The 16580-nt window shown below is 44.5% G+C and overlaps 1 protein-coding gene across 1 annotated transcript in view; it reads right to left on the reverse strand.

Moving 5' to 3' along the window:
• Positions 1-16580, reverse strand: part of LOC126474438 (fatty acyl-CoA hydrolase precursor, medium chain-like) — a 162241-nt gene that overhangs the window by 44834 nt on the left and 100827 nt on the right. Inside the window, exon 7 of the mRNA XM_050101909.1 lies at positions 360-526. Within this exon, the coding sequence (XP_049957866.1) occupies positions 360-526 (167 nt within the window). The remainder of the gene's footprint in view (positions 1-359; positions 527-16580) is intronic.

The following is a 16580-nucleotide window of genomic DNA, read 5'->3' on the forward strand; positions in this document are numbered from 1 at the left end:
CCTGATTAAGCTGCAAGTATAACTCTGATAAAGCTGTTGTTTTACGGATTAGAGTACTTATAAATAAGTTTCCCTAACAGCTTATCTTGCATACTTACGCATTCAAAGCTCAGATGATGAGGGTACACTAAAAGGTGGCACTGAATTTTGGCTCTGAGCACTATGCGACTTAACTTCTGAGGTCATCAGTCGCCTAGAACTTAGAACTAATTAAACCTAACTAACCTAAGGACATCACACACATCCATGCCCGAGGCAGGATTCGAACCTGCGACCGTAGCGATCACGCGGTTCCAGACTGAAGCGCCTTTAACCGCACGGCCACACCGGCACTGAATTTTGCAAAGAGATCTACTTACTTCAGTTAGTTTGCCTGGAGTGATCTCTCCAGACGGGAAGTAGAAGTCGTTAATTTTCTCGGTTATAAAGTCCGCTTGCGGCGACGCGTCGTAAGATAACACTAAAGGAAACAACCTCTTCCTCTCCTGCAGTAACTCTTGCTTCATTGTGTCGTTTCCGACTATAGCTGAAACATACAACAAGAGGTAATATAATTAAGGTAATTAAATTTCGTTGGGGTTCAGAGTATGCAGTCATCCTAGACGATTATAGTAGTCATGGTGCTGTATGTAAATAATATAAAAGAGTATGTTAGCAATTTGAAATTAAGAATACGAAACAGTAACAAAAGTTTTTGTAAAATTACTTATGGCTAGCTAGAGACACGGAATGGAAAGGTACTTTAAACATAGCAGTAATAATAATAATAATAATAATAATAGGAAAGTAATCATCCTCCTTCAGAACACTGTACGTAAAAATAGTACATATGAAATATCACTTCGGAAACTAAGACAAAACTAAATTTCCAATTATTTCTCCTCCATAAAAGAGGTCGAGTATTTTTGAAATGTTGAAAGAACAAAACCATGAATCAGTGGTCAGATCAGACGCAGAAATAAATGATAGGCCAAGCCAATGTTTTGGTAACACGGAACAATGGAGATCGTTATGTTTGTATTAGCGTTATTAAAACAGATAAAATAATATTAAACTACGGGAATCTTCCCGTCACATTGAATTTAACAGTTACAGAGTGACATATATGCACTGACCATCCTCTCAGTGAATCGAAGCGGTGCTGTGCTCAAGATGTTTGCACGACTCTTCATTCTTTCTTTCATTATCATTTTCTAGAGATACAACAGTTAAAGAGTTTGTGCAGTGGATAAAGACGTAAAATAACAAAGTGAATCATAGGTTTGAAATTCCATTAGTAATCAACTGCCTGTAAACTACATGTGCTGATTGAATGAAATGTAAGATTTAACAGTTAACAAGAGAGCCTATACAGTTTTTAATACGATTATTCGTCGAAGAAGTGGCTAGTAAGATGTGTATTCAGTTATCTTCCGAATATCTACGTATTCTTGATTTCCTGCTTTATGCCAGGCGGGTACTAGTCGAAGACCTTCACTTTAGAATAAGGAACACTATTCCGAATTCAAGAACGCAACGTTCATGTGCAAATTATTTTCTGTTTTATTTTGGTGCAGTCAATTACAGTTTAACTACAACAGATATTCTTTATTTACTATAAACAGCTGTATGGAGCTAATATACTGCAAAATTTGTCTGAGAAAACCAAGATATTTCAGAGCTCTACAGAATACGCCACTATCTATTAAAAAAAAAAAAAAATTCTTTTACTCGCTTCTGCCGACTGCAAGCTTTAGTTAGCTGCGTTGTTCTAAAAGGCAAAAGGAAGCGGAAGTTTGCAAATTACTCCAGCACTCCTTTATTTGAGAATACATAAATGAAACTGCCGATATGGTCTTATGTATTAGTTTCCTATCAGTTGATTGCATTTTAAAGTGGTCCCTCGCTGGATCGTAGGGAGTATCATTTAACGTCTTTCACTTTGTGTTCGTCCACTAATATCAATTAACAGAACCAACAAGTCATTCGTGTTTGTTAGAAACTGCATAATATCAGTCTTTGTGAGACAATGAAAAACCGTTTACAAAGAAATCTAATGTACGCAACGCAGCAACTCAGGTAGTTTATTAGCGGACATACAAGACAGAGTGGGCGTAATATCAAAGTCACTGATGAAGACATCCGGTGTCAGGTCACAAACTTGCGTGACTTATGATCAAAGTCAAGTACCCCCACTGTCCCTTTCCGTGGGGAACCAGGGAAATATCAGCACGTGAATGTGATACATTCAAGGTAATCCAGGGGAACCCCCAACCCTTCCATCCCCTCTCTCCCATGACCCCTCCCTCTCTCCTTGACCATCGAGATTCAAGCACCTGTCCCCATCTTCATCTTTCACAACTGGGGCACTTCAGTGAGTGGCTTTGCTATGTGTCTCTTTGTTAAAGAAAATTAATGTTATTACATTAAGTCACTCACTTGAGGTTTGCTTGTTAATAACAAATCAAATTTACGAGATATTTGTCATTCGAGGCACCAGCAGAGACCATTCCAAGGCAGATACATAAATACTCATTTTTGCACAATTTTACCTATTTTTCTATATTTTTGGTATTTTTTCTTTTTTCCACAAATTTCCCTTGTTTTTTCACATTTTTGTATTTTTCCACAGTTGTATACAATTACATGAGATCCATCCCACTGCTCTCTACGTCACGACAACATCGCACTGCGTCATGGAGATGCCATGCCAAAACACAGCAATGTTGCCTCAACATCGCATTGACGTCATAGCCATAAATAATTTTACAAAAACTTCTGTTACTGTTTCGTGTTCTTAATTTCAAATTGCTAACATACTCTTTTATATTATTTACATACAGCACCATGACTATCTCACAGCCAGTCACAGTGCAGCGGTGCATGTGCCTGAAAATATTTTATTTATTTATCATTGTTAAGACACCATTTCATTACTAACGTGTGTGTGTGGGTGACATCATACTGCATGTGTTACAAAAGAACACGTCTCCCTATTGGTAGAAATAATGACGTTACTACATGTTGACGACGTCAAGTGCGCAGCTCGTGGTCTAGCGGTAGCGTTCTCGCTTCCTGCGCACGGGATCCCGGGTTCGATTCCCGGCGGGGTCAGGGATTTTCTCTACCTCGTGGTGACTGGGTGTTGTGCGTTCATCATCATTGACTTGCAAGTCGCCGAAGTGGGGTCAATTAAAAAGGACCTGCAATACGGCGGCCGAACTTCCCCGCATGGGGCCTCCTGGCCAACAATGCCATACGATCGTTTCATTTCACGATGACGTCAAATCAAATTCTACACACGCTGCAGTTTAACCGATTTCCAACGGAAGATACTGTGAAAAGTGCCAAACAAATTTGCTTGCCCTTTTCATTTAATATTAGATCCATTCTGCAATTAGAGATTGATAATGGTTGTGATTTCAATGGCAACATTTTTATTAAGACACATCGGATCACATTGACAGTTCCTTCTGAGCTCTAAGCAGCTTTATTTCCTTTCGTTTAACAAGGTGATGGACTCACTTGCTTTTGTGGTTGATTTTTATGTGCATGGGAAAGCACAGCACATTGGATCTGGGACGTCACAGGAGGACAATTTTGGACTGTTTTGTTTGGCATTTTCCTCTATTGGCAGGCCGGCACTCTTTTTCAGGGCATAAGAATCAACTAAAATTATAGGAGTCGGTAGTTAGGAACGAGGGATCCGTGCAAAGCTGTGAAGGAGGGCGCACCGTAGGAGTTGCTCTGTAGTCGTGGCAGAGTGCGCATCGTAGCAAACGACCAGGGACAGGAGTAGTGGCAACAGCAAAACGCACTCATCCAGAACCAGAGAGCCATTCGCCTGTTGACGGAGTTGGCTATAACAGTCGAGTAAATAATTCACATTGAGTGTTAACAATAGATCGGGCGTGGTAGGGCATTCTTAGTCCATCCTTCCGGAATTGTCTACAATCACCTATCTCAAGTCCAGAATTGCTGTATTCTGTGGTGTTGAACGTCTTAATTTGCCAGTAGGTTTACAGTCACTGCTTTTCATTTGGATTTGAGACTGATTTTCTGATTGACACTTGCGTCAGGAGGGCACCATTTTCTACATGAATCGAGTAACACTGCAAACGAAATAAATTCTACTAATTAATATATATATAAAAGAGTGTTTCTGTCCATTCTGTTCTGCATATTAAATTTGTATCTTAGTTTTCTTTGTCAGGGTAACTTTTCACATGCAGAACATTTCGCAGCGGTACGTATAAGAAGTACCACACTGCAATAGATAAACCCTATTAAACCAACACTACATTACTAAATGGTGTGACGTCATAGATTATGTGTTGAAACGAATTCATTGTTGGAAATTATGATGTCACGGTAAATGTATGACATTGTAGCAAAATTCTGAGGTTTACCAATATCCAAGCAAAGATACACACTGCTACAAAATACGCGCCAATGGGCTCCGATCGCGAAACCTGACGAGAGCAGTGTGCTGACCACGTGCTCCTCCATATCCGCATCCACTGACACCTTTCGGTTGAGAAAGATACGGCGGTCGATCGGTACCGTCGGGTCCTTTCGTAGCCTGTTCAGAGAGAGGTGACCAATATCTCCTGCGAAAAGTGCCACAGCTGTAGGGTAGACAACACTGTCCCTGCGGCTGCCACCCCCGCTGACCACTGGGCGATGAAGACGATAGCTCAACATGTTTTCCCAACACTACGCTAACTACTCACCCGTCTTGAACCCCCCCCCCCCCCCCGCCCCCGGGAATGGTGGAAAAAGGGGTGCTCTTGTTACTGTGGGAACGCCCGAAAATCCGAAACGTGTGATAAATAGCTGTCGATTAGATCGATCATGGTGGGTACGACTGCATACTGTTCCTGGCAGTCGATCCATTTTAACGATAGCAAGTTCTACGTTCTATCAAAAAATTCATGTAGAATTACACAACACTATTGTCAGCATCTCTGTTTGAAAGTCTGTGTAACCCATTATAGCTTCTGTTTACCTGGTATACCACGAAGGTCAACAGCAATTAATTTTTTTCTGCAGGAGATACTGGTTTGGATCCCAAGCGAGTCTGTCTTACTTATTTCGAAACGCGTAGAAAAAAAAACCTGGACATCGTTTTAGCATAGCAATATGATAAGAATGACCACCTAGAGCAAATGCTTTTTACTGATGATGATTATTCATACCGGTAGGAAGAACCTTCGCATAAAGGTCGTGATGACAACACTTCTTGTCAACTGCTCCTTCGTCATACCTTATAAATGTGATTGGTCTTGTAATCATGCTGCGATATGGATACCCCAAGGCCTGTGACAGGGTGGATGTGATCATTTTCTCTACATGCATGGTACTACTCAACACATCAAAATGCATGCTAATCGAGGAAATTCACTTTAAAGTCACCCAGGTCCACATATAACGAGAGTATAATCGATTATTTAAAAAAAATAATAATTTATGAAGGTAATATGTTAAACCTCAAAACCATATGACGATGTCAGGAGGTTGCAGGCTGGCAGACAGAGCAGTCAAACAACTCTGGCGATGCAGCTGCGAGAGGCGTAACCCGCTGCACCAGAAACAGTAACCAAGCTGACTGCATCTTTAAATGCCCCTGTCTCCCAGTTACGTTATTTCTCCTACAAAACAGTCATTTTAATATGTGTAGAAAGCGATATGTATTCCACAATTGATAGTGCTGCAGAGAGCAATCGAAAAAATGGTTATTTGAAAGATAAAGAGCCCTTTACACTGGATCTAAATATTTTAACGAATCTAAATAGAAATGGCTTGCAGCTCTCGTGTATTGAGGAACAGTACCGCTGTAAAAGATTTTACCTTAGCGTCACGCACACAGACCAAGGAGAGTCTGATAATTTCGTCTTGTCAGCGTGTCTCTCTCTAGAATGCACTATCTTCCCACATTAAAGCATATGTAGTGTCATCCACTCTCCTGTATCCACTAGTTACATTAAAGACCTGCAGCCCCTCTCTACTGATTATAACATCTCTATAGCGCTTTTTCGTTTCTAGGTTTATGTGTGACGTCATGTATCTCCAAATTTTTAACAATGGGGTCTGCGAGCTCTTTGCCACTTTTTTAGGAACAGAATGAACTTTGATTCTTATAGTTCTCTTCCTTGGCGCAACGTCATGTCTTTCAAGGAAAGTATCCAAGAGATCACCAGACACTTTGATCTCGTGCTTATGTGACATAAAATTTCTATACCTACCTACGTATGAAGACAGATGGGTACGACCATGTCTTATCCGAACTTTAGAGCAATTTTTTGAATTTTCATGTTTCTTTCTATATTTGTTCCATATTTTTCATACATTGGCGTATTCTATACGTATATTTACAAGTGTATGTATACTCTTATTGCTTATATTGTACAGTGTGTGTTTTCATCTTTTTTGCCATCCAACTGTGATATAGAGTCCCAAACCAGCCGGAGTATCTACAAACTGCGCTTCTTCTAAATGTTAACACACATAACACTATGTGCCAAAGCCAACGCTGAAGGACATGCTTCTAAATAGACAGCTGTGGTGGTTGTCTGTTAACGTATATATGTTATAAACACACGCCGAGTTTGGTTACGTACTATACTACGTATTTTGTTTGAAGGCTTCTCATGGGTATACCCACTGCCCAGGGCTGGGTTTGGAGTAACCTCAAGCAGGTGAAGCCACCCACACAAGTTATGGGATACTGTTCATAGTGGATCCACAATACACAAAGTATGGTTTTATCGGCTGTTGTGTGAAGAAATTGAGAACTATTTCTCTACATCCTCAAGTTAATGAAACAACTGAAAGGGTTCATAGGATCATAGGGAAGATGTTAAGAGAGTGCGTGGACGCACGGCAAACCAATTGGACGTCTGTTTAAGGTAGGTAGTCTCAACTCTCAACTCTAAGCAACACACGAGTGTTGTCACCAGAGGAGGTTGTATATGGTCGTAAGATGCCATCACCATTCAATGTCTTAAAATCCTAGAAGGGTAAGACGGGATAATCGGTTAAGGAATTGGTGAGAGTGATAAGGGAAATATGGAACGGGGTGCGCAGAGCTAATACCAAGCTACTAGAAAAGCAGAGCAAGAATGTCGCAGTACGAGACTGGCCAATGGGTGATTTTGTGGACTTCCTGTACTCCTAATGTGAAGACAAAGGAATTTTTTTCGAAAATGTCAAGAGCCACATTAAGTTTGGAAATTGTCACCGGTGAACGTCATGATCCAGTTGCCAACAAGGATAACGATTGTACATATTGGACGTCTGGCATCGTTTCGGGGGAGTGCAGGGGTTATTCCAGGAGTTGTGAGGCTGCAACGAAAGCGAAAAGCGACAAATGAGGTCCAGAGGAGCAAGCAATAGGTTATAGATGAACCAGTGAGAGGACGTCCGTATGCTTTAAGGCCTAGAATGTGATTGCTTAAGTTTTTATTTGTCACTAATAAGTATGGCATAATGTATAGTGTAGGCGAAATAAATTGCTGCAGGACACAGGATTTTTAGGGGGAGGAAAGGGTAACAGGAATCCCTGTCGTCGGGGAGGGTACGTTAGGAGACAAGATGGAGAAAGTGTAGATCACAGTGGCGCTATTGGTAATCGTCGGAGTAACTGCATTACAGAACCAGCAACTGGAAGGGAGGGGGGGGGGGGGGTGCTGTTCGTGAAGCAAGAAGATGTGGTAACCACCAGTCACCGCTAGGTGGTACGGATGGTATTTAACACGATGTAAATTGAGAATGAGTTGTGAAGACTCGAGGAAGCTCAAAATGATTCAAATGGCTCTGAGCACTATGGGTCATCAGTCCCCTAGAACTTAGAACTACTTAAACCTAACTAACCTAAGGACATCACGCACATCCATGCCCGATGCAGATTCCGAACCTGCGACCGTAGCAGTCGCGTGGTTCCGGACTGAAGCTCCTAGAACCGCTCGGATACCACTGCCGGCATCGATGAAGCATTCAACAGTTTCTGGCAAGGTGTAAAGAGTCCCGGAAGCCGCAAAAGAGTTACAGGAGGAATGCGTGAGGATGCTTAAAACTTGCGAGAAACTGAGAGACGAGATGACGCAGGTTATGGATTACGCCGCATATCAGAAGGAGATAGTTTGGATTGACGCGTAAGGCTTTCTTCTGAAAACTGGGTTCAGGGTAGCTGGTTGGACGCTTGATTGGTTTATTTGGGGGAGAGGACCAAACAGCGAGTTCATCGGTCCAATCGGATTGGGGACATTTAACGAGGAAGACAACATGATGACGAATAACGTGAGAGAAGTGGTGAAACCGTGGGTAAAAGGAAAGAGAAATATATTTTGAACGAAAAAAAATGGTTCAAAAGGCTCTGAGCACTATGGGACTTAACATCTATGGTCATCAGTCCCATAGAACTTAAAACTACTTAAACCTAACTAACCTAAGGACAGCACACAACACCCAGTCATCACGAGGCAGAGAAAATCCCTGACCCCTCCGGGAATCGAACCCGGGAACCAGGGCGTGGGAAGCGAGAACGCTACCGCACGACCACGAGCTGCGGACTTTTGAACGATACTTGAGTATTATGCCAGCTGACACGGGAATTAATGAGGTACGTAAAAGCTGTGGAAGATTCAGTGAATCAGAACGTAAGGATGCTATAAATCAAAATGGACATATTTGATAGGGAAATAGGGTAAACGAAGTGCTTGCAGTCCTTGTAGAACAGTATGTGGGAAACACACGGAAAATACTGGAATTGAGAGGGCCCATGCAGCAAGCTTTGTGAGGATGACTGGGAATGAACTTATTGTCAGCAGATCAATACCTGGAGGGGCTACTGGAAATACAAAACTCGAATTTTAAAGTTGGTCAGGGAACCTAGCCATGAAAACTTCCCTTTCTGTTTCAACCAAGTCTCAATGTAAGCGATGACTGACGGAGCGAAGGTGAATGTTTCAGTCGTCTTCCCATTAGCAGGAAATCAGGCACGGTACCAATGATAAACTACTGGCCATTGAAATTGCTACACCACGAAGATGACGTACTACAGACGCGAAATTTAACCGACAGGAAGAAGATACTGTGATATCCAAATGATTATCTTTTCAGAGCATTCACACAAGGTTGGCGCCGGTGGCGACACCTACAGTGTGCTGACATGAGGAACGTTTTCAACCAATTTCTCATACACAAACAGCAGTTGACCGGCGTTGCCTGGTGAAACGTTGTTGTGATGCCTCGTGTAAAAAGGAAAAATGCGCACCATCACGTTTCCTACTTTGATAAAGGTCGGATTGTAGCCTATCGCGATTGCGATTTATCGTATCGCAACATTGCTGCTCGCGTTGGTCGAGATCCAATGACTGTTAGCCGAATATGGAATCGGTGGGTTCAGGAGGGTAATACGGAACGCCGTGCTGGATCCCAACAGCCTCGTATCACTAGCAGTCGAGATGACAGGCATCTTATCCTCACGGCTGTAACGGATCGTGCAGCCACGTCTCGACCCCTGAGTCAACAGATGGGGACGTTTGCAAGACAACAACCATCTGCACGAACAGTTCGACGACGTTTGCAGCAGCATGGACTATCAGCTCGGAGACCATGGCTGCGGTTACCCTTGACGCTGCATCACAGACAGGAGCGCCTGCGATGGTGTACTCAACGACGAACCTGGGTGCACGAATGGCAAAACGTCATTTTTTCGGATGAATCTAGGATCTGTTTACAACATCATGATGGTCGCATCCGTGTTTGGCGACATCGCGGTGAACGCACATTGGAAGCATGTATTCGTCATCGCCATACTGGCGAATCACTCGACGTGATGGTATGGGGTGCCATTGGTTACACGTCGCTGTCACCTCTTGTTCGCGGCACTTTGAACAGTGGACGTTACATTTCAGACGTGTTACGACCGTGGCTCTATCCTTCATTCGATCCCAGCCAAACCCTACATTTCAGCAGGATAATGCACGACTGCGTGTTGCAGGTCCTGTACGAGCATTTCTGGATACAGAAAACGTTCGACTGCTGCCCTGGCCAGAACATTCTCCAGATCTCTCACCAACTGAAAACGTCTGGCCAATGGTGACCGAGCAGCTGGCTCGTCGCAATACGTCAGTCACTACTCTTGATGAACTGTGGTATCGTGTTGAAGCTGCATGGGCAGCTGTACCTGTACACGCCATCCAAGATCTGTTTGACTCAATGCCCAGGCGTATCAAGGCCAGAGGTGGTTGTTCTGGGTACTGATTTTTCAGGATCTATGCACCCAAATTGCGTGAAAATGTAATCACATGTCAGTTCTAGTATAATATATTTGTCCAATGAATACCCGTTTATCATCTGCTTTTCTTCTTGGTGTAGCAATTTTAATGGCCAGTAGTGTAAGTAGTCAATGTGTTTACTGTTAAATGGAGGATGCTGAAGAGGTTTGTTAGGGTAGGGATGCAGCGGTTATTCCTAATTTCAGAGGATAATAGCAGGCTTGCGGATATTGAGGAAGCGGAGTTACTAAAGTGTTACAGAGGCCAAGTCCAAACAGAACAGCGACAGAAGGTCAGAAGTACTATTGGCAGTGAGGTTACTGCTGGGTCAGAAAACGGGAAGGATTGAATGAAAGAGGTAATTAGGCCAGAGTCGTACTTCCAGCAGGTTGAGGCACATTGGTTGTCCTCTGCCTTCGATAATATGATAGCCGATAAAATGATAGTAGTAGCCAATTGCTACGGACAAGGGAATCTCACACCAGCAAGGAAGAGTGGAACTGAATGGGAGCAGACTGCCTATGAACGGGAAACCACCTGAAATAGAGGGACCTACTTTTCATCTACCTTCCACAATTTCGGGAATAAAACACCTGAACGTTTCGCAGCCTCCATTTCGTTGGCCACAGGAACCAATGCAAGTATTGCCAGCCGGGAAAGTGACTGCTTTGAACCAGCCTTTAGGACGCAAGTGAATTCAGTCTATATACAAACCAATTAATCAGTAGGAGGGGCGAATCTCCGTGGAGACGTTAGAGCAACATGTGGACCAGCACAGGGAGAACCAGTAAGAGAAAGAGACAACATTGTCCATTGTCATACCAAGCATCACAGCAACACTTACTCAACTGAGCATAGTCCTTGTTTACGTGTACAAGAAGCGGAACAGAAGACGCAATTCGGATCCAGCCACTGTTCAGATCCCGGTGTACTGGATACCCAGCAGCAGGAAGGCAGCAGAGGGAACTGTAACTGCAAGTTAAGTTAGAGTAAGAAAGAACTATCGGAACTTAGGATAAGTAGTGTTTACGAGAACGCAATGGTTAGAGTGGACTACAGCCAACTAAGCGAGCCACCACGGAACGTTTCACCCTAGTTTACGGCAACCTGATGAACAGGGTCTTGTTAAATGAGAGGGCAATGTAAGGCACTGACCATATTTGGTCACAAATTCTCGAAACTGGAAGTAAACTGCACCAGCGTAAGCCGCAGGAAAAGTAATGGTGATATACTGTACAAAGCATAACGTATCCTTCGCAGAGTTGTGAGACAAGCAGGCCTGGCAAGGTGTGGAAATAATTGACACAACAATACCCTAGTGATAGATCCCGTAAGCCTTTCTACACCGGCGTCCGCCGAGATATGTTGTATTGTGCTGCAAGGCACACTAAAGCACAAACAAGTGCAGCTCGAAAGCGTATCAATATCTAGCCATTTTGTACTGAATCACTTCTGTTAGTATCACAGCTCTGTCACCACCGTGCTGTGCTAGGGCAGTCCACCATGAGACTGCATGGCCTGGTGCCGCTGCCACTACGAGCCAGTACCAGCCCGGGGAAACAGCTCGCTGGCCACGACTCGGAGTCAGTCGGTCACTGCCGTTCCGTCATCGGCCTGCCTCTTCCTGTACAGTGTGGAATGAATGAGCGCATGATAATGAACGCCGTAGCAGCCATGCCGTGCTAACTCAGAGCTGGAGTCGCCGCTGGCAGAGACATTTACATCACATGGCCTCCTGACCGGTTGACGACGCGCTATGTCAGCATTGCAAGGGGCGCTGAGAGCCGCTACCAAGCTGCTACTTTCTGTTCTGAGCTGCGGTGGGGTGCCATAATAAAGCAATTGGATTTACACACTGTTTAATTGGTGTCCCACAACCCATCTCACTACATCATTTACAGTATTTACAGCTGCTGTGTTTGGCTAAAGCTCCACATTTCCATATGTTGTTCTGGTGCTCTGCTGTTTATTGAGGCTGTGCCTATTCTCTGGTTGTTCTGTCCCACTATCTACATTTATATCCCGCTGTGGGCGGCAGTGTGCAGTAGCGATATTCGATGTTTCACTCGCACTCACGTCGACTTCGCTGGTATTTGGCTCCTTACAGCTAAGTTGGAAAGGTGTGCAGAGACTCCACTGGTATTTGTCTCCTGACAGCTCAGTTGGAGAGGTGTGCAGAAATAATTGTAAGTACATTTCCTGTTTAAATAAATAAAGTGCATTTCTCTCTCTAACATTGCTGGGGGTAAATTGTTCACAGTGTACTAGTTAGCAATTCAGAGAGAACTTCTACTTGGTTAGCGTTGTTGCAGTGGATTATTAAATCGTTCAAATAAACTCTTTTATTACAATTTGGAAATGTCTGCCGGGAACAATATGCAGTCGTAATGGTACCCACCAAGATCGATCTAATCTATAGCTGTTTATCAGTTACATAACAAATTCGGACTTTCAGACTTTCCTGCAGTAACTAGAGGATCGCTATGAAAGAGAATGATTGACATGTGTGACCATAAGATGTAAGATTACTTTACCGTGTTGGAGTTTAAGCACAAGGAGTGTAAAGACTTTTCTGTTACACATAAATGTGTGTACTTCAAACTGGATGCAATGCGTTGCTCAGTGTTTACCCACATGGATCGATCTATCCTATAATTATTTATCAATTGCATACCGCGTTTTGGTAAATGATTAGAATTTTCAGGTAGTTTGGTGATGAATGGACAACAAAAAACCATTTACCAGTCATAAAAGTAATTATTCTCATGAGGGGATGTGGATGATCTCGTGATTCTCATCGAATGATGGAAGAGAAATCTGCTGGGACAGAAAAATTCAAGTAGTTTAATGATGAAATGGAAGCTGAGTTGTGAGATTACAGACTAATGCATACAACTATATCGCTAGCCTTTAAACCGTCATGTTCATCACATTGCTTCGTGCATGCATTATTCACGTGTATGTATTACAAGTTGATCCTGCCACTTCAACTCATGACTCCTAAAAAGAATAAGAAATAACACGTGTAATATGGTTGATTGGTGCTTGATGTTTGCCGTTTGTGTGTGTGTGTTAGGCGCTTCTCTAATGCTGTGAGGCCGTGCTGGAAATCAATGTCTCCGAATTACGCTGCCGGGAAACTTTCGAAATGTGGTGCTACAGAAGAATGCTGAAGATTAGGTGAGTAGATCACATAACTAATGAGGAGGTATTGAATAGAATTGGGGAGAAGAGAAATTTGTGGCACAACTTGACTAGAAGAAGGGATCGGTTGGTAGGACATGTTCTGAGGCATCAAGGGATCACCAATTTAGTACTGGGTAGTGCAGGATAAAAATCGTAGAGATGAATCCACTAAGCAGATTCAGAAGGTTGTAGGTTTCAGTAGGTACTGGGAGATGAAGAAGCTTGCACAGGATAGAGTAGCATGGACAGTTGCATCAAACCAGTCTCTGGACAACAACAACGCTTTTTACGGAAAACAAACTTTATTAACAAGCTGCATCTTTATTCTCTGGGTACACGTACCTTTCTGTATTTCTCAACGTAGCTGTCCTGGCAACGAACACAATTTTCCCAACGAAAGACCCGTTTGTTGATGTTCGACGGAGACACAATCCTGCCTCTGCTTGCAGCACATCATCGCTATCAACATAGCGAGTAGAAGAGGTTGGTTGGTTGGTTGGTTGTTTGAGGTTAAAGGGACCAAACAGCAAGGTCATCAGTCCCTTATTTCAAATAGACTCCATTCTGCTAACGGGACATCTCAGTATAGTCAGAAAAATAAAACGGATAAAGGGGAAACGTAAAAGGGCAGTCACGTTGTCATTAGTAAAAACAAATGAGGGAAGTTGGCAAGAGAACGAACCCAACACTATGCTGAAACAGCATAGGCAAGACCACCTGTGACTTAAAAGGTACAACTGCTATAATGCAGAAAGTACGTATGGGAATAGAAAAACTAACCAAGCCTTAAAAAGAAGGGGTAAAAACAGAGTAAAAGGGAAAGAAAAGAGGATTCCGGTCAGGGAGGTGAATCGGGAATCTCTGAACACTGCCTACAGTGGGAGACACCCAAACACTCACCGCCCTGCCCCAACACCAGAGGGAGATTAAAAACTTTAAAACTGAGAATAAAAACCACTCTCCCAGAGGAAACCTAGAACCAGAGAGACCATCCGGGAATCGTCAGCCAACATCAAAGGTAAAGTGTGGGGGAGTCTGTACTTAGCACGCAGAGCCAAAAGAAGGGGGCATTCAACCAAAATGTGGGCCACTGACTGGAAGGCTCCACAACCACATAGCGGGGGTGGCTCATCACGCAAAAGGAAACCATGGGTCAGCCTGGTATGGCCAATGCGGAGACGACACAGCGTGGTCGAGTCCTTGCGGGAGAGGCTAAAGGAAGAACGCCATGGGCCTGTATTCACCTTAATGGCACGAAGTTTATTAGACAGTGGAGTAGCCTCCCAAGAATTGGCCCATGACTGTGCAAAGTGGGATTTGATGTGAAGCCGTAAATCCGCTGCAGGAGGGGTTACAGAAAACGGGGGGTAAGTAACTGCTCCCCCAGCCAAACGATCAGCGAGCTCATTACCCGGGATACCCACATGGCCCGGGACCCATAGGAAGTCAATGGAACAAGCAGCACGGTGAAGATCAGCGAGATGGTCATGGATGGCAGAGACCAAGGGATGGCGCCAAAAACACCGGTCAATAGCAAGAAGGCCACTCATCGAGTCCGTACATAACAAAACGCGGTTGTGTTGGGATTGTTTAATAAAGGTAAGGGCCCGGGAAATTGCCATCAATTCCGCAGTAAACACCCCACATGAGGGTGGCAGTAGATGATTTTCCGTTCCAACAAAGGACGTGAAGGCATACCCAACATGATCAGCAGATTTAGAGCCATCAGTGTAAAAAACAACAGCATCCCGAAACTCCCACAAAATTTGGCGGAAAAAGGAACGGAACACCACCGGGGTGATGGAATCTTTCGGACCGCGGCGGAGATCCATCCGAATTCGAGGCCGAGGAACTAACCAAGGAGGGGTGGAGGGGAGGGAGCGAGGAAGACAGGACAAAGAAGGAAGCCGAAAATCACGGGTAAGAGACGCAAGGCGCAGCCCAACCGGTAAACCCGCCCGAGGGCGGGAGTCAGGCGGGCGACGTCCATGGTCTGGGAATAGGATAGAATAGGAAGGATGAGCGGGAGAAGAACGGATAGTAAGGGCATAAGACACCAGAAGCTGGGACCGCCGAACAGAAAGGGGGGGGGATCCCAGCTTCAACCAGGAGACTATCAACAGGGCTAGTAGGGAAGGCACCGGTGGCCAAACGGATACCACGATGGTGGACTGGATCCAGCACGTGCAGCGTGGAAGGAGCAGCTGAACCATAAACTTGACAACCATAGTCCAAACGTGACAGAACTAGAGCACGATAAAGACGGAGGAGGAGGGAACGGTCCGCACCCCAGGAGGAGTGGGCAAGGAAGCGAAGGACATTGAGTTTACGGAAACATCCTACCTTCAGGAGTCTGATATGGGGCAGCCAAGTGAGCTTGTTGTCGAAAAGAAGACCTAGGAAACGAAACTGTGGAACCACAGGCAATCTTTGTGCAGCGAGATAGAGCTCTGGATCAGGGTGGACCGTAGTACGGCGACAGAAGTGGACCACCCGCGATTTTAAAGGAGAGAATTGAAACCCGTGGGAGAGGGTCCATGCAGAGGCACGCCGTATAGCCACCTGGAGCTGCCGTTCTGCAGATGGCATCGAGGAGGAACTAACCCAAATGCAGAAATCATCCACATACAGGGCAGGGGCGACCAAGGGACCGACAGAGGCCACAAGTCCATCGATAGCAATGAGGAAAAGAAGGACACTCAAGACAGAACCCTGTGGGATGCCCGTCTCCTGGGTCCGTGGAGAACTAAAAGCAGTACCAACTCGAACTCTGAATGACCGATGGATCAGGAACTGGCGGATAAAAATCGGGAGGGGGCCCCGAAGACCCCACTGATGAAGGGTTAGTAAGATGTGATGGCGCCAGGCCGTGTCATAGGCCTTGCGAAGGTCAAAAAACACTGCAACCAAATGGCGGCGCTGGGAAAAAGCCTGCCGAACTGCGGATTCCAAGCGAAGCAAATGATCGATTGGAGATCGTCCCTCTCGAAAGCCACACTGGTAAGGGGACAATAGATCCCGAGATTCGAGGACCCAAGTGAGCCGACGGGCTACCAGCCGTTCAAGTAACTTACAACCAACATTGGTCAAACTAATTGGCCGATAGCTGTCAACAGATAGGGGGTTCTGACCAGG

This window comes from Schistocerca serialis, chromosome 4 (genome assembly GCF_023864345.2).
Source record: "Schistocerca serialis cubense isolate TAMUIC-IGC-003099 chromosome 4, iqSchSeri2.2, whole genome shotgun sequence".
In the NCBI taxonomy this organism is placed as follows: domain Eukaryota; kingdom Metazoa; phylum Arthropoda; class Insecta; order Orthoptera; family Acrididae; genus Schistocerca; species Schistocerca serialis.